Source organism: Gobius niger, assembly GCF_951799975.1.
Source record: "Gobius niger genome assembly, chromosome: 15".
Taxonomy (NCBI): domain Eukaryota; kingdom Metazoa; phylum Chordata; class Actinopteri; order Gobiiformes; family Gobiidae; genus Gobius; species Gobius niger.
In genome coordinates this window covers 13,748,198-13,766,118 of record NC_136866.1, presented here as the reverse complement: position 1 = coordinate 13,766,118, position 17,921 = coordinate 13,748,198, and the positions used below count along the sequence as shown (strand labels likewise).

General features: G+C 42.8%; 3 protein-coding genes across 3 annotated transcripts; all 3 read left to right on the top strand.

The window, feature by feature from the left end:
• Window positions 1-1,131: 1,131 nt before the first annotated feature.
• gpr63 (G protein-coupled receptor 63) lies at window positions 1,132-4,923 on the top strand. Its single transcript, XM_079572366.1, has 2 exons — window positions 1,132-1,558; window positions 2,833-4,923. The coding sequence occupies exon 2, from the start codon at window positions 2,943-2,945 to the stop codon at window positions 4,146-4,148; it is 1,206 nt and encodes a 401-aa protein (XP_079428492.1). The 5' UTR covers window positions 1,132-1,558; window positions 2,833-2,942; the 3' UTR covers window positions 4,149-4,923.
• A 1,344-nt stretch (window positions 4,924-6,267) lies between these two features.
• gopc (golgi-associated PDZ and coiled-coil motif containing) lies at window positions 6,268-11,038 on the top strand. Its single transcript, XM_079571670.1, has 8 exons — window positions 6,268-6,724; window positions 7,179-7,343; window positions 7,562-7,737; window positions 8,030-8,195; window positions 8,271-8,366; window positions 8,510-8,674; window positions 8,846-8,993; window positions 9,631-11,038. Exons 1-8 carry the CDS (start codon window positions 6,473-6,475, stop codon window positions 9,747-9,749), a joined length of 1,287 nt encoding a protein of 428 aa, XP_079427796.1. The 5' UTR covers window positions 6,268-6,472; the 3' UTR covers window positions 9,750-11,038.
• A 1,954-nt stretch (window positions 11,039-12,992) lies between these two features.
• gja1b (gap junction protein alpha 1b) lies at window positions 12,993-17,263 on the top strand. Its single transcript, XM_079571756.1, has 2 exons — window positions 12,993-13,147; window positions 14,775-17,263. Exon 2 carries the CDS (start codon window positions 14,794-14,796, stop codon window positions 15,946-15,948), a length of 1,155 nt encoding a protein of 384 aa, XP_079427882.1. The 5' UTR covers window positions 12,993-13,147; window positions 14,775-14,793; the 3' UTR covers window positions 15,949-17,263.
• The last annotated feature ends 658 nt before the right edge of the window (window positions 17,264-17,921 follow it).

Genomic DNA, 17,921 nt, shown 5'->3' with positions numbered 1-17,921 from the left:
CACGTCACTGCTATGAGTACTTGGCTTCATCACGCGTTGTCATGAAATTCTAAGAAGCCCATAGTTTGAAATTAAGGCCAGAATTTTAAGATAGAACTTGCCTTTTTAATGTCAAAATGTTATGACTGGATTCGTGATTAATATCTCGGTAGTTCCTGGGTCTGGGTGATGCAAAGTTCAAAGTCTTTATTAAAAAAAAGAAAAAAGGAACTTAGATGGAATATTTTTCATCTTTTTTTTTTATGTTCTCCTCTGCACATGAGTGTGTATTCAAGAGTGAGTGGTTGGTGGTGGTCGCAGAGGCAGATGCCGCAGATTACCAGCCTTTCTTCAGTCTACTCTAGGGCAACTGTGACTACCGGTTTACCACCACCAAGAATGGAGTGCATGTGAAGCTCTCTGTGACCATGTCTGTGAAAGGCGCTATACAAGTCCTTTCCCTTCCTTTCCTTTCCCAATGTTGGAGAATTTGCATACCTGAGTAAAGGCCCAAACCCGAAGCCTTCCAAAAAGTTGCTTGGAGGTGCATAGTTTGGGGCATGATTTGTGATGACGCCACCAAAGCAGTTATTAAAATGCTGAATATTCATGTTCTAGTCATGCCTTAGATAGTCGGCTATTAACTTGCAGCTCTCAATGGAGGACTACAATGGTGATAACGGAATGCAAGCTCATATTTATTGATTGATTATTAAAACACTACTTGGTGCTATAAAATGGATAGGAATTTTCATTGTGGGATTTTTGCTGATTGCAGATGACATTGCAACTTTTAGCATCAACAGTGTGAGATGCTTTTATCGAGTATGAAATGTTATAAATTTAATGTCACCATTTTAGGGGGTTGACCAACTCGCAAAAGTGGTATACTAATTTTAACTAAAAAAAAACAAAAAAACAAGAAAAACAAGTAGAGAAAAGAGCTGTGGAACAACTTTGTTAGTTGGAGTCACCACTGGTAAAAAAAAACACCTGTAACACGCTGTAATGTAAAATGCTCTATTGCGCACTTTTAATCATCTATACTGGTTTATTATGGAATGCGCCAGGAATCCCAGAAATCTTGGCCCTATTTTGAAGGAGGTCACCGGAAGTCTGGTTTTGTGCTCTTCCTGGGAACAGTACTTTTTTTTTTTTTTTTTATTATTGTGGATTGTCGATTCCAGGTTCATTCAGCGATCACACAGTGGAAGTCCGCTCGGCTTGTTGCGCAAAAATGCCCTTGGATCATTTTGCCGAGGAAAAGCGGAGGAGGATGCTCTTCCTCTAAAGACGTGTGTGTAGGATGTTTCCTCCGGGGCTTCGTTGGGGACAAAGAGGCCGTCTAAATGCGGCTGTGCCTCCGTCTCCATGTGTGTAGGTGGTGGAAACACCTCTGTCTGCGGCATCGGAAAAATCCATGGCTACAAGCGGCGATGTAAATTTGACACCCGCTCCGATTTGCATCAATCCCGTTTTATCTGCGCCTCAGCGACACGGGAGGCGAGCTTTGGAGAGAGCCAGCGATCCATTTAGTCAGCTGAAACAGAGCGCCCGAATTTCAACATGGCTAAGACATGTAAGTATCATGATCATGGATGTATTGTCATAATTAGGCTATCTTCAATTAGAACTTTGCGCAGGCCAAACCAGATAGGCAGTGCATCGTCAATACTCCAGCTGTGCGCCCAGCTGTTGTGTCAGACTTGCAGATGCTCAATTTATATCTTCAAATTCTAGACAATAGCCATTATGTAATTCCTTCATGCGTATTGACTGCATAATAATTGTGGTATGGCATAGTTTCTCAAGTGTGTTGGATTCCCAGTGCACATAAAGGCCTATCTTCATCTCAGTCATCTCAGTCTATCCTTCATCTCAGTCTATCCGCAGACTTGAGGTACAGCCTGGTTTGTTTTTGTTGATTCTTCAAATTTGCTGTTGTTCTAGAATACGTTTTGTTATAACATGTCTGCTAAAATATCCTCAAAAGTATCTACTGTATTTCTATTGTTATGAGCTCAGCGTATTTCAATTTGAGTAGAGTCAAAAAGTAAAACAAACAAAAAATCACCCTTCACCAAAGAGGCTTGACCCTTTGTTGATGTTACATTTCACTTCACAGAGTCCTCCCAGATACAGTATTAATCAATGAATTTAGACTGTTTTCATTCTCACTCCCTCCCTCATATATCAGTTGTTGTGTCCTCTGGCAATACATTTTACTTCTGCATGCGCTCTGATTTGAACAAAGGTAACAAAGTGCTACATATTTATGTTAGTAGCAATGTGTGGTGTGCACATGTGCCCGTTACACAAAATTCCCTCTGACAATGTTGACCTGAACCTATCGCCCACGTATTTCAAACTATCAGGTCTGATTCAGGCTGAAAAGTGTTTTTGTGATCATTATTTTGTCACACACATTAATGGCTGCTCAGTGATCCAGGCTCTGTTTACTCAGGGGAGATAAGGTTTTATAGATGCATTTGCCAGATGGAGACTATGTTACTGGTGGAAATAGAGGAAAAAACACTATTATTATTGAAATGTAGCACATGGATGTATTGCATTCTAGATTTATTCATGCATCAGCTCTGCTCTGTTGGATTGTTTTATGATGATGGACTTAGTTATCCACAGAACGGCTTAAGCTAAAGGTTTTTAGAACCAGGGAATTTATTGTATTGTTTCTTTTATTACTAATGTTTATTATTGCCAGAGGTCCTCCTGGACCTAGTGGTAATGTGAGGGTTTGGGGAAAATCTTCTGTCAGTATCGTGGCATCGTTCTGAGGAGAGCGCATGTGTGAATTTGGCTTTAGTGTGCTATTCTGTGTTTTCTCTGTTTCAGGCCAGGCGTCCGGATGTGCTGGAGCTGCTCTTCTGAACAAGCAGCCGTCACAGTCTTGTGTTGCGATGGTGGCTGTATGCTGAGATGATGCCTGGTGACTCGGGGCAGTCATGTTTTACTCCACTGCTGTTGGGCCCCCTGAGGAGGCCCCCAGGAACCTCAGTGTGTGCTGCCTGGTCAGAACTATGCTAAACCTCTCAGATGTGCCCATGGCCAACACTAGCACAGTCTGGCCCTCAGCATCAATGCCCCCCACAGATGCCACTCCGGGCCCCCAGGGTGTGGGCCTGCCTCTGCAGATCTTCTTCTGTGCAGTGATGGTAGTGATCCTTTTGGTGGCGCTGTTGGGGAACGTTGTGGTTTGTCTGATGGTGTACCAACGCTCAGCCATGCGCTCGGCCATTAACATCCTGCTGGCCAGTCTAGCCTTTGCTGACATGATGCTGGCTGTGCTCAACATGCCCTTTGCCCTGGTCACCGTGGTAACCACCAGCTGGATTTTTGGGGATGTTTTCTGCCGAGTGTCAGCCATGCTCTTCTGGTTCTTTGTGATGGAGGGCGTTGCTATACTGCTTATAATAAGCATAGATCGTTTTCTGATCATAGTGCAGAAGCAGGATAAGCTGAGTCCTCAGAGAGCTAAAGTACTGATTGCACTGACTTGGGCACTGTCCTTTATTTTCTCTTTTCCTCTGGCTGTGGGCTCGCCTCTGCTCCAGAGCCCCCCCAGAGCCCCACAGTGTGTGTTTGGCTACAGTGCAGAGCCAGGATACCATGCCTACGTCCTCATCCTGATGTTGGCCTTCTTCTTTGTGCCATTCATGGTTATGTTGTACACATTTCTGGGAATCCTGAACACCATCCGGCACAATGCTATCCGCATCCACAGTCGCAGCGACAGCATGTGTCTGAGCCAGGCCAGTAAGCTGGGTCTGCTCAGCCTACAGAGGCCTTTTCAGCTCAACATTGACATGAGCTTCAAGACACGTGCCTTTGCCACCATCCTCATCCTGTTCTCTGTGTCCACCGTGTGCTGGGGCCCCTTCACGGCCTACAGCCTGGTGTCCACCTTTAGTCAGGGCTTCTACACCAGAGACTCGTACTTCCAGGTCAGTACATGGCTACTGTGGCTGTGCTACCTCAAGTCGGCCCTAAACCCGCTCATCTACTACTGGAGGATAAAGAAGTTCCGCGACGCCTGCCTCGACCTCATGCCCAAGTACGTCAAGTTTCTTCCTCAACTTCCTGGAAACACCAAGAGGCGCATCCAGCCCAGTGCTGTGTACGTGTGCGGGGAGCACCGCACTGTGGTTTAACTGACCTTACTCTCACTACTGTTAACACATAAATGGAAGATTGCCTTTCTCATTTTATTATATTGGCTGTTGTTTTTATTAGATCAAAAGATTGCTGCATTAGAGTAAAGAGAGGAACTCATAGCAGTTTGCATTTTTACATTGGAGTCAGAAAAGCCTTAATGTTAGTTTTTGTGAGAACACATGATAAAAATTGGTAATTTTACACATAGCAAGAGACAGAGAATACTTATGAAAATGTATACAAAGTATACATCTAACAATCTACCTATTTTTTATGTGACAAAATCTGTATCGAAATGACATTGTCTTCTGTACATTGTATTTTAGGAACTTTAATTTGTTTTTTGTGACATGTTGATCACTGCAGTACTTGTGGAAATGATCCACAATACTTGAAATATTATTGATATATCTGTGGTGGAGCAGATTTTTCTAGAAGGTAAGGTTTTTATCATGTACTGTATATATTATAGGCTGGGCTTTTTACCAAAATGTGAATATGCCAAAATGCTTATTTGGTGTTTTCAGTAGTTTGAGTTTAGTTTTACTGTCGAATTTGAAAACTAGCTTCATAACATCTGTGCCACAGTTTTGTAGAAAGCATGAAAAAAAGCTTCTGTTTACAATGGTCCGAAGGTGGCCTGTGGCTATTAGATCGTTTAACTTGTACAGTTTTATTTATCAGTTTTGGATGTGCCTATTGAAGTCAGAATGCTGCTATATCTGGTGAAAATGTGCAATTTTGGTGTACTGTACCGTTGAATGGAATAAATATAGAAATTTCTTACCTTGGCAAACTGTCTGTGCTTTATTTCTCTCAACTATGAGTCCAGGTACTTGGCAAGCAGCCTCTAATCCAAGTGCTCACAAACCTTTCTGGCTGTGACCAGTAAAATGCAAACAAATGGCACCCCACAACGTATATGTAATCAGTGGTTTTATCCATTTCAATGGCCAAAGCACTTATTGTTTGTATATTTACTATGTTTGATGTGTTTTTGACAATTGATTTATGAATATGGGCACATTACGTGACAAAAGGTACACATTTCTATGAGTAAAAATTAACAAATAATGTACTTGGGGAGTTCTCTCCACCCATGTAGGCAAATGATCACACTTATCTCGCCTATGATGGCTCCAGTGAGTCACTGGGCCTCTCCTGAGATATCACTTCCTTTTACCTTGTGGAGGAGGTTTCTGCTTCCTACCTGAATCTTACTAGCAGTTTTAAGGTCAAACAGAGGAGGGACAGAGATGGGCGACCGGTCTGTCGTCAGTGGGAGGGAGGTGCGGCTCTCATAGGGATTCATTATACAGCCAGTGTGGATAAGGAGCCTGCTCAGAGCTTTGAAGCTACCTTTAATCTCAGCCTCGACACCATTTCTAAGCAACAAGGATGTGCCTCTGGAGAGCATGTGACGCCGGAGGACCACCATGTTTCCCCAACAAACTGTTATACAGGATCATGACACATTAATCACTGTTTCACACAAACACACACATAAGCACCCATAGGAATACCAGTCATGCAGTGTCACACACAATTAAAACCAAAGCAAAAATCACAATTGTAATGAAGGTGTAATAGACTTGAATTATTCTTGTGATGATATAGCCTATAGGCTTTATTGGCCTGACTAAGCACTACTCTCATATTAAGGCAACAAATTCAAAATGATGTTAATGTTTTCTTTTTCAAATAATCTTGACACGAGACAGGAGGGGTACTCATATCTCTTGTAAGAGAGATGTGAGTATATTGTACTCATATCTCTTGTAAGATTTAGAATATTGTTCATTTTTTTTGCCTTTTTCTGTTTGTTTGTTTTTAATGGTAGATGTATTTGTTTTATTTTAGTAGGGTATAAGACTTTTGTGTAAATATTCCTGAAAGAAGACCAAATAAATGAATAAATATGCGTGTTCTTGTCCAAATAAATTGTCTGAGAGACACCCAAGCAAGTTTTTTTTTATTGCACGAGATATTTTTCGTAAAAGATGTAATGTAATTTAGTAAATACACTGTACCAGTTTCTCTGTAACACTTCTCACCTCCACGCCACCAGAGGGCGCTTTGGTGAAGGATGCTGCACTTCGCTCGGTTCCTGGCTGCTGACTCTGCTGACAGATCTGGCACTTCCGGGTGCAGTTGGACCCTTCGCAGCACTTCGAGTTCACTGTATCATGGGTTTGTAGGGCTTTGTATGAAATCTGGTCGCTGTGTCTGCTTTTGTTTGAGCACACATTCTAAATTTGTGACAATCGGTGAAAGGGATACCGTGGGAAAGCCACTCGCCGTGCGCTGTTAGTGTGTAGCCATGTCCGCCTCCTCGGCAGCTTCCTCCCCGGTGGGCCACGGCTCAGGCCTGAGCATTTTCCGCTGGCTTGAAGTCTTGGAGAAAGAGTTCGACAAGGCGTTCGTGGATGTGGACCTGCTCCTGGGGGAGATCGACCCGGACCAGGTGGACATCACTTACGAGGGCCGTCAGAAGATGACCACTCTGAGCTCCTGCTTCGCGCAGCTCTGCCACAAAACACAGACAGTCTTCCAGCTCAACCACAAACTAGAGGTACCGCTCCTGTGTCCACTAGCCCGTGTCAATCACTTACTGAATGTTATCCATGTTATCCATGTATGCACCAGCTAAATATATAAACTGGAAAAGCTTGAGGTCATTTGGGTCCTGGGTAAACTCTATTGGTGAGTTTCATCGACTGCCATTAAATCAGCTGAATAATTAATCATGAATGAATCAGTGGAGAACTAGTGTTTGGTAGTGTCTGGCGATTGGCCAAGGGGGGGCTAAAGTAGTGTATTGCGAGTGAAATACAATTTGAATCTAAAATGTTCTTACTATTACTACATCACCAAAATATTAGAGGACAGTTACCTTGAATAATAACACCGTTTTCAATTGGATGATGCCCCCTTAGTCTAACTTAATGGTCCGCCCTTTGTAAAAGCATCCCTACTTGTTGTAAAGGATTCTCTTAGCCTCTTCTCTTTCACCCTTTCCATCTCAGGCCCAGCTGGTAGACCTGCGCTCAGAGCTGACCGAGGCTAAAGCAGAGAAGGAGGCGCTGGAACGAGAAGTGCACGACCAACTGCTGCAGCTCCACTCTCTCCAGCTTCAACTGCACAACAAGCAAGGAGACGAGGAGGACCCCGATGCCCTCAAGGAAACAATGGTGAGGCCATACTGGCTCTTGCGGCACATCCACATTTGAGTCATGTATTTTTGACTGGATTATGTTTAAAATTAGACATAGGCGATTAACTCTGTGATAATCGATGTTTTGTCAGTGCTTTCAAATATCATACTTCATTCATTCAAAGCCATGACTAGAACATAACGTGACTATGACTCGTCCCTAATGCGAGTTGAACTGTGGTGTTTTTTTCCCAGGAGAAGCAAACTGTGTCCAGGAAGAAGGAGCGTGTGATCGAGGCCAAGCGGGAGGCTGAGGTGCGGCTGTTCAAGAAGGAAAACGGGGCCCTGAGGAGGCACATCGCTGTGCTGCAGGCCGAAGTGTATGGAGCACGACTCGCGGCCAAATACCTAGACAAGGAACTGGCCGGCAGGTAAGGGAATAGTGAGAAATATACCCCATCCTTAATTTATTTAGTAGGGATGTAATCATTTTGACCATTTACCCCAATATCAAAAGTCTCACCTTTTCAAAACTGACTGTTACGATACATCAAATATTTTACCAATGGCACTGATTCCTACTGCTAAGATTGCAAAAGAATCGAGACAACACCAGTCAAAACAAGCTCGAATCTCTATTAAAATGCCCCTCATTGATAACACAAGGTCAATCTCACGTGCACGACACTCTCGCCTGAAGTATGTCCCACTGGGCTTGTCCAGGGTGCAGCAGATCCAGTTACTTGGCCGCGATATGAAAGGCCCGGCTCACGACAAACTCTGGAACCAGCTTGAGGCGGAGATCCACCTGCACAGACACAAGACGGTCATCAGAGCATGTCGCGGACGGAACGATCCCAACAAGCCGGTGCCCTCTCCTCTGGGCCACGTGAGTAACTAGTGCAGATAGCCCGTGTACATGTGGAACTCCCAACAACTCCGCTAACATCAGACTATGTCACAGGACCCAGACATGTTGAAGAAAACACAAGGGGTAGGCCCTATCCGAAAAGTGGTCCTGATGAAGGAAGACCATGAAGGCTTGGGAATCTCTATAACCGTAAGTGGTCTTTTCTTGTGTGCTTACTTCTTGTCTTTCCTATTTGTTTATGACTGCAAAAAAAAGTGGAAAGTCCTCTTCAGACCAGCTTCGTTGTACTGTCCTGCTCCATGTGTGTAAATCAGTAATTCTTTGGTTTTCAGGGTGGGAAAGAGCATGGCGTGCCGATTCTAATCTCAGAGATCCACCAGGGGCAGCCAGCAGACCGCTGTGGGGGCCTGCACGTGGGGGATGCTATTCTGGCCGTAAATAGTATCAACCTGCGCGACGCCAAACACAAAGAGGCAGTTACCATCTTGTCCCAGCAGGTCTGTATGAGCGGTATACAGTGGGTTCAGAAGCGTTCATACCTCTCCATTTATTCCTTTGATATTCTTAGGAAGCCTGATACTACAAATGTTCATTATTTTATTTTTTTAAAAGCCTATGCTACACTTCGACCAGTCTTGTGAGCATTGTGACCTGTGTGTGTGTGGCAGCGAGGGCAGATTGAGTTCGAGGTGGTGTACGTAGCTCCAGAGGTGGACAGCGATGATGAGAACGTGGAGTATGAGGATGACAATGGCCATCGCTACAGACTGTATCTGGATGAATTGGAGGAGGGCAACAACGCTGCTTCTCTTCAAGGTACTGGCCTCCTAACCTTTACCTTATCTTAAATAAAACACAGGTTAAAAAAAGGTGTTTGTGGACTGATTGAACATCCCATTTGTTGTAATTAGAACAATTTTGGAATAAAGCCACAGGCATAAGATGAGGGTGATATTCAAAAAGTTTATATAAGCTGTACTCATAATGCAGTAGTTCTTGCAGGGTTTGTGTCCTAATAGACCTTTTTACTGTGTGGTCAAACATGAGACACACCCATAGACATGATAAAAAGAAAAACAAAAATAATAATATTGTTATTATACAAACCGGACTAAGGGGCCTTTGTCTAAGTTTACGACACTGGCTTAAGGCCTGGCTGGGTCTAATGTGTTGAAATCACTGAGCTGATGCAATGGACTATTATGCTATGACTAAAATGGCGCATAATTTGATGTTACTTATGAAATATGACTATTAAAAATCTATGATACTTACTAATTACCTGAAGCAAGCTTGCAAAAAGGTTGCAGCCTTTGCCATTTGCAAACTGTGATCATTAAAATGGTGATTTCAGTTTGATTGTGATTAATTATGTAGCCCTAGTCAGCTCTTTGGGGAAGCTGTTTTTGTTCTGTTTCTTTTCTTCATTTCAAAAATATATTTTTTCTTCCAGCACTGGAGAAGATGACCCTCCGGACTGAAGCGGAGAACGGTGACACTGAAAACAAGAGCCTCTCAAAGCCCTCGGACACAGAAAGCTCCTCCTGGGCCAGTCAAGCCATCTCCCACTAAAGCCGCACTTTACTCTTCTGCCTTCTATAGGGTCTTATCACCTATAACTGATTACATGGGACGGAGGGAGAATAGATGTAAATGTATTATCTTCCTCATGCCCGGGGGAGGTGCTTGGGCATTCGCAGTAAACTTTGGCAAATCAGTAAAGTTCTAGCACTTCATAGCAGTGGCAACATATCTAGAATGCTTTTGATGTTTGGGTTGTTTCAATCTGAGGGGATTATGGGAGCTCCTGTGCACTGGTGCCATGGTAGCAAGGTATTTAAACAAGCTTCTATACCTGATCCAAATCCAGATGTTACATGGGTTACGTTTGGCAAATTTTGTCTCTTTGGATACAGTGGACTTTCATTACTAATCCCTTTTTAATTTAATCAGTTTCTTGTGAGGTGTATGAACTACTGTACAAAATGTTTGCCATAAAACGTCTGCATTTTGACAGTCAAAATTACACTACAGGCTCCTCCGAATGTAATTTCACATGAACACGTCCTAATCTGAAATAAGTTACTGCAATATAAACTATTTCAAGTTATAATGTATTTGGTTGCTAAGTGGCAGAGATTCTTATGTGCACCGAGTGATTCCACAGCGAGAGTAGGTTACTGCAGTCCATGTATGTTCACTTGTTTTGAAAGTCAGTAGCAACATGCTGTATGGGAAAATGTTTTTAGAAATTATTTTATTTTCATGGGTTTGTATAAAATGAACATTGGCTCCTCAAAAGGACCAAGAAAAAAAAGTAATCGATGCTGTTAAACCTGTTGATTTTTTTCTCGTTTCTTCTCTTTTGTGTTCTGATTGTTTGTGACCATAGAATAGACCTTTTGTAAATGTTTAGTTTTTATTCATTTGTTCTCGGACATGTTGTAGTATGTTCGATGACACGAAGATCTTTCCCTGTGACGGACAACCTCACATGTACAATATGTTTAGAAAATGTGCCGCACTCCGATGAACCTGGCTTGGCTCTCGCCCCATCTGCTCACCCCTGCCCTGCTGCCTGTCACCGAGCGAGCCCAAAGAGACACTCAAGTACTTACCTTTCGTCCGCTGAGGCCTGCTTCTTTTGAGCGTGTGGTTGGATAAACTTTGGACAATCCTGGTTATTCTCTTAGCAATTCTCCACAGTAGCATGAAAACAAAAAGGACTAACTTCACCCGGAAAGGTTGCTGAAATCGTTCGCCACAGATTATTCTGTCAACTCTAGATATCTATGCCTTCTTCTCTTTCACTGTCTTTGTACATAATGTATCTTTGAAAAGTATTATTTTATGGAAGTCTAACTGCCTTTGAATAAAGTTTTGTTTCAATTCCTCATTTGGTCCTTGATGTGAGATCTGTAGGATACGCTCATAATGGTTTATAAAAGACTTGCTGTAAAGTTTGACTAAATGTGAATAAGTCACTAATTTGAAAGCTGAGAACCTCCAGAGTTCAGTCACTGAGCTTCAACTACTGGAGGCCTACAATGGCACTAAATTGGTGCGGAGATTGTGGAGATTGTGGCAGTGGGAGACCTGTTTATTCCCATACTGCTTTTAGCCAGTTTTAGAAATGGTTGTCTTGTCCTGCTTTCTGATTGGATGGTCTTTTTTAAGTCCAAATGAAGTGTTTTAGTAATCATAAAATCAATGTCATACTACATTTTTTTATTACATTTACCTCATATCTGTTTATTAAAAATTCACTCCTTTTTTTGTATTTATTTACATACACACATACACACTTTATCTTAGTTACTCTTTCTCCAAAATGTCACAATCATGCAGTGTATGTAAGCTCAGAGGGAGTAGAATGAAGAAAGAAGAAAGTGCCCTCCCTTTTGTTCATGTAATTATTTCATTTCATAATACAGTTGGACATTACTTTTCCATTTACATCAGATAAACAAACAATCCTTCTTGAGTATTCTATGTCAGTACAACTATACATACCTGTACATGTTTGTGAGTTAACTTTTATCCTAGTGTAGTTACAATTGTCAACATACAATCAGCAGACTTATCTTACAATTTGCAGAACTGGCAAACAGAGGTTTTAGCTGCATTTCACATCATTTTAATAAATAATTATAAATATTATAATTAATAGTTGTTGGTATTGATCATAACAATTCTTCTTCTTGTCATTATCAATGAATGAATATCCGATTTCATATTATAAAGGAGGTGACTCGGTGGCTCGGGCATCTGTTCCGGATGCCTCCTGGTCGCCTCCCGCGGGAGGTGTTCCAGGCATGTCCTAGTGGGACGAGGCCTTGTGGAAGACCCAGGACACGGTGGTGGGACTATGTCTCCGAGCTGGCCTGGTGTCGCCTCGGGGTCCCCCCAGAACAGCTGGAGGAAGTGTGTGTGGATCGGGAAGTTTGGGCATCTCTGCTGAGACTGCTGCCCCCGCGACCCGGCCCCGGATAAAGCGGAAGAAAATGGATGGATGGATATTATAAAGGCACATTGGACATTATATTTTGTTGTCATTAATATCCACTACTTATTATCGTTATTATAATATGATGACATGCCCAAATTGTATACCCTATCTCGTGTGGTGCGTTAAAAAGCAAGAGTGTACAGTGGCCTGCTGAGAGTGGGTGGTAGCCCTCACCCACCTGCCCTGACGAGTTGACTTGGTGGATGAGGTTTACCTCCTATGTATGATGTGTTAAGACGAGGCTTCATGTGCCTGTCGTGAGGGGAGGACCCCGCCCTCGCCAACAGATCCATGTCTCGCCAACCCTAAGTTACTTTGTTTAGTTTGAGTAGGCCTACTTGTAGCGAAACCTTTAATTTAGGCTATGCGACAACTGGCATATTGTTGATCCAAATAAATAAATAAATAATAGATTTGAACATTGCATTTTGTCTTCATGAACAACAGGTGGAGCCACTGGTCTAACAACTTGATGGCCTGGCTCTGACTCTGAACCACAAAATACTGCAAGAAGTTTTACGCACATTACGCGGCGCATTGATTTCCCCCCTCACTAACTTCAGAATTTAACAATTATGCCCTGACCGTGGAATTAAGCCAAAAGTAAATAGGGCTACGACTTATTAAGCCTAAATACCCTTCTGATCAGTCTACAAAGGGAACAATGGGAACAGTTTCCTGATCGTTGTCTAGAGAAAAGAAGAAAAAAAGAAAGAAAAACAACTTATATTTAAAGGTTATTTTTCTTTCCAAGGTGAACCTGTGCCTCTCCCCAGCCCTCCTCAGAGCAGGGATCCTTCTCGTCATCAAACGTCAGGTGACTAACGGGACCGCTTTGGAGGGGGATTGGGGGGAGCCAAAGTTTGCTCAAAACTGCGCTCACTTGGGACAAACTGTGGATACGTCTGAGTTTGTCAGAAGTTTGTGGAGAGCGCGTCTCACGAAGTCTCGGCACTCTTCTGTAAGTTTAACTTTGAATTCATTTCACTTCTTTTAAGTTTTACAAAAAGACTACATGAGTGAGAAGTTGCTCATTAACGCAGTATAGATGACTACTTCTTGAAAACTTTTACAATGTTACTACTGATTAAATGCAAGAAATTAAATGAAATTGAAATATATTTCTCAATTGGGGAAAAGCACTACTTTGAAATGTCAGGAAATAGCCTAGTCTGTTGGATGTCTAAATCCTTTATTTGTTGCCCACTTGAGGAGTTTTAAAAGCTTAGTCGACCGGGCACAGCCTCAATGAGCTGTTTGTTTTAGGATTGAAATGTGTTCTACTGCATACCTGTATTTCCCCCTCTTTTTCCTTTTCTTTAGTCACAAATAAGCCTTCAACTTGACTAACCAAAGTCTGTCTCTTCTCTTCTGAAACTTGTAATTGAGTTATCCTGAATGATACACCCTTTAACTCACAAATCCTGACACTATTTGTGGTCAATTTTTCTGACATTTCTCATCATAGTATCAATATAATAGTAGTATAATACTAGAATCCGATGTGGTAAGTTTTCTCTGGTTTGATGAACATTACTGAGCAGCGCTTGTGTGGGACAATGCGCAGGCGTCTCTATTGTTCCCCTGGTCAGTCTTCTTTGTAGTTTCTTGTCTTGACGCGCTCATGTGGAAAGTGGCGGTTCTTGCTGTTTGCTGGGACTGTATGGGTCATTTCTTATTCTTTTTTTTTGTACTTATATTGTTTGACCAGTGTCTAAATATAGGCAGAACGTGCAGCAGTGGTATGGGCTTGCATGGGCTAAGTAAAAGCACATGCACTTCGTTTAGTGGCATGTGGATTAGACTGAAGGTTCCCACTTATCCTTTTATTAACTTAACGTCTAAAGAACACTAGTGAAATCAAACTGGATCTTTTTTCTGAATTAGACAAGTGGATGCTCCAATTTACAAATAAAGAGACCGAGCTCACGAGACCATGATATTGGCATTTACAGTAGCCCGCTCTGTGATTTAAAGCTTTACAGGAAAACTGTACTTTGACCTTGAGTTATGGTATATTCTAATACCTTTTGGAATTAATAACTGCGTGATCGAGTGCGTCACACTGCACTTGGACTGAGAGCTAAGCCCCTCTTTGGTTTCATCACTGTTTACTGTTGTGCAGAGCTTTGAGATTTGCACAACTTTTTCTGTAGTTCACAGAGCTTTGAGTCATCCCTTTGTTGAAGCCACCAACCCTTCTACACGAAGGCTTCTGCATTTTTAATTTGTTACAAGGAACAAGATCTCCCCAAGTGCCAAAATATCTATAGAATAAACACAACCATGGTGAGAGAAATCCATCTATATTCATTTCATGTGTCCTCAGTGTTACAGAAACAGAAGAAGAGCTGCTTCAGGCTGTGCTACCCTCTAGCCTCACACTGCTCCAACCAACCAGGGTCACTGGTCAGCTGTTTAAATTAAAGGCCAACAGCTGGCTGAAAGAATGCCAAAAATAAGGACACTGATAACTGCACTATTTTCTATATTACAATATCTACCTCGTACTTCATGTCTAATAGCTGTTGCATTTATAGTAAAGATAGTGTGATCTAACTTTTATTTGTCCCCGCTCTTTCCTGCAGGAGCTAGAGCTGTGTCAAGATGGGTGACTGGAGCGCTTTAGGGCGTCTGCTGGACAAGGTGCAGGCCTACTCCACGGCAGGGGGCAAAATCTGGCTGTCTGTGCTCTTCATCTTCAGGATCCTGGTGCTGGGAACGGCCGTGGAGTCGGCCTGGGGAGACGAGCAGTCCGCCTTCAAGTGCAACACGCAGCAGCCCGGTTGTGAGAACGTGTGCTACGACAAGTCTTTCCCCATCTCCCACGTGCGCTTCTGGGTCCTGCAGATTATCTTTGTGTCCACGCCAACGCTGCTCTACCTGGCCCATGTCTTCTACCTGAACCGGAAAGAGCAGAGACTCACCTGCAAGGAGGAGATCCTGAAGGCCGTGCAGAACGATGGAGGCGACGTGGACATCCCGCTGAAGAAAATCGAGATGAAGAAGCAGAAACATGGCATTCAGGAACATGGCAAAGTTAAGATGAAGGGCGCTTTGTTGAGGACTTACATTGTGAGCATTTTTTTCAAGTCTCTGTTTGAAGTGGGCTTCCTGGTGATCCAGTGGTACATCTATGGCTTCAGTCTGTCTGCTGTCTACACATGTGAGCGTGACCCGTGCCCACACAGAGTGGACTGTTTCCTGTCCCGGCCCACGGAGAAGACCGTCTTCATTATCTTCATGCTGGTGGTGTCCCTGGTGTCTCTTTTGCTCAATATTATCGAGCTCTTCTATGTTCTGTTTAAAAGAATCAAGGATCGTGTCAAAGGCCAGACGATACCCCCTCCACTTTTCCCCGGCGGGACACTAGTGAGCACTACTCCAAAAGACATGTCCACCGCCAAGTACGCCTACTACAACGGGTGCTCCTCGCCGAGCGCTCCGCTGTCCCCTCCGGGATACAAGCTGGCCACAGGTGAGCGGGGCACGGGCTCCGTCCGAAACTACAACAAACAGGCTAACGAACAGAACTGGGCTAACTACTCCACCGAGCAGAGCCGACTGGGGCACCCCGCTGGAGGGAGCACCATCTCTAACTCACATGCACAGGCTTTTGACTTCCCTGACGATACGCAGGAGCACAAGAAAATGTCCCCTCCAGGCCCCGAGCTGCACCCACTGTCCCTGCTGGACCCCCGGCCCTGCAGCCGTGCCAGCAGCCGCATGAGCCGGGCCCGGCCCGATGACCTGGACGTGTGAACACAGTAATGCTTGAATAACATCATGGCACCAGTCACTGAGAGATAGCTCCAGAGGTGTATGTAACACTGTCGAAGGTACAAATCTGAACTACCTTTAGTGGCACTAACACGAGAAGTCAGGAGATCTGCAGGAGTTTTTAGACTAGTCACTTATGCTCGCCTTCAGCTGCCTATTGTTTTTGTTCATACAATTTCTTTATGCCTTTTGCTAGTTTTATGTTTATGTTTAGATTTCACTAACCACTTTCACTGATGAGTTTTGGTTTGAACCATTTTGCAAATCATCATTTACTGCTCCATGTCACCCATGTCTGATCAAGACCCTACTCAGCTCCTCTGGAAAGAAATGGCTCATTAAACTAAATTTAACTTATAACCCTTTTATCTGTAGTTTTCTCAAATGACATACCACAGATGGCAAAACATTGACATGGTGCTGGGCCTTTAAACACACCATTCTTCTTTTTCTTTCAGCTTTTATCAAGTCAAATTCAGGACTCATGCCTTATCTCAGCAGCTTGTACATAACAGTGTGTATTGAAACAGAACCACCAACAATCGTCTGAATGTTTATTTCATCTCAAAAGACAATCGGTCACTATGGGGCTCAGTCATTATCACAATAATTGTTTTAAATGCCTTAAACTGGAACATGTGTATGCTGATATGGTCCTTTATTGGTTTATAAAGATTGTTTTTATTCCTTGAAGCCACTATTCCGTTAAAATGTGAGAGCGGAGAAAAGCAATCTCAACCTGCTTTTATTTATTGGGATGAACCATACTGATGTTCGGCTGTTACTTCCTGAGAGACTTGGAATTTACGTGCTGTCATCCTTTTGTTTCTTGTTTTCACCTGTGTCTGCTGTTGTTGATGTATGTGTAGTACTGTATCCTGCTAACGGCATCACTAAACCTCTGTTTTTTTTTATGTAGAGGGCTGCCTAGACATCAAGACTAGATTCAATAACTAGTTTCTGTAGATTTTCAGCAAACTTTATCCCAGTTATGGTTTTCAGCCTTTTATTTGAATTTTGGGTACTTCCGTGTTTGTAGTTCTGTCATGGATCTTCCAGCTGTAATGGCATTTGCACTGAGATTCTGGTGAGATGTTACGAGGCACGCAGTGAGTTTTGATGTTACTAATTTATTTGATGCAGTGCCTAATACCTGAAGTGTCTGGAGGAGAGTTCTCCACTGAACTGAGACAATGCTATTGTGATCCACTGTTACAATGTAACAGCATGATACTGTAGATTAAAAATGTTTGTGAAGAAAAAAATGTTTTAACCAATAAAATGTGTCTTTCCTAAATGGAGGATTTCTTTGTATTATTGCCAGGACTCAAAGTAGTAAAAAACACATATTTATTTATTATATATCTTAGTTATTTATGAAAGAAGGACCAAGTTAGTTGGTTAAAAAGAGGAGGGAAGATGACATTCAACATCAGTGCTTCTCGACAGGAGGGTTGGACCAAAAAGGCCAAAAATGCCAGTTTATACAATGCTTTGATAGGCAGAGTAATGTACTGTTACTGTCATACACCTCGATGTACTATAATTAACTATTATGATCTGGGGTTGCTGGTTGGTGAGGATTAGGTTCAGCAACACTATAGTATGTGCCCAAAGAATGAGATCAGCTGACTACTTGAATATACTGAATGACCAGGTTATTCCATCAGTGAGTTTCTTCTTCCCTGACAGCACGATTATATTCTAAGATGACGAAGCCAGGATTCATCAGGCTTACAATGTGAAAGAGTGGATCAGGGAGCACGAGACCTCATTTTCATACATAGATTGGCTGCAACAGAGTCCAGATGTTAACCCCATTGAGAATCTTTGGTATGTGCTGGAGAAGGCTTTGCAGAGTGGTCACTCTCTCCCATCATCAATATAAGATATTGGCATCACTGGATCTTTGGACTTTGCAGAAGCTTATTGAAACAATGCCACAGCGAATGTGC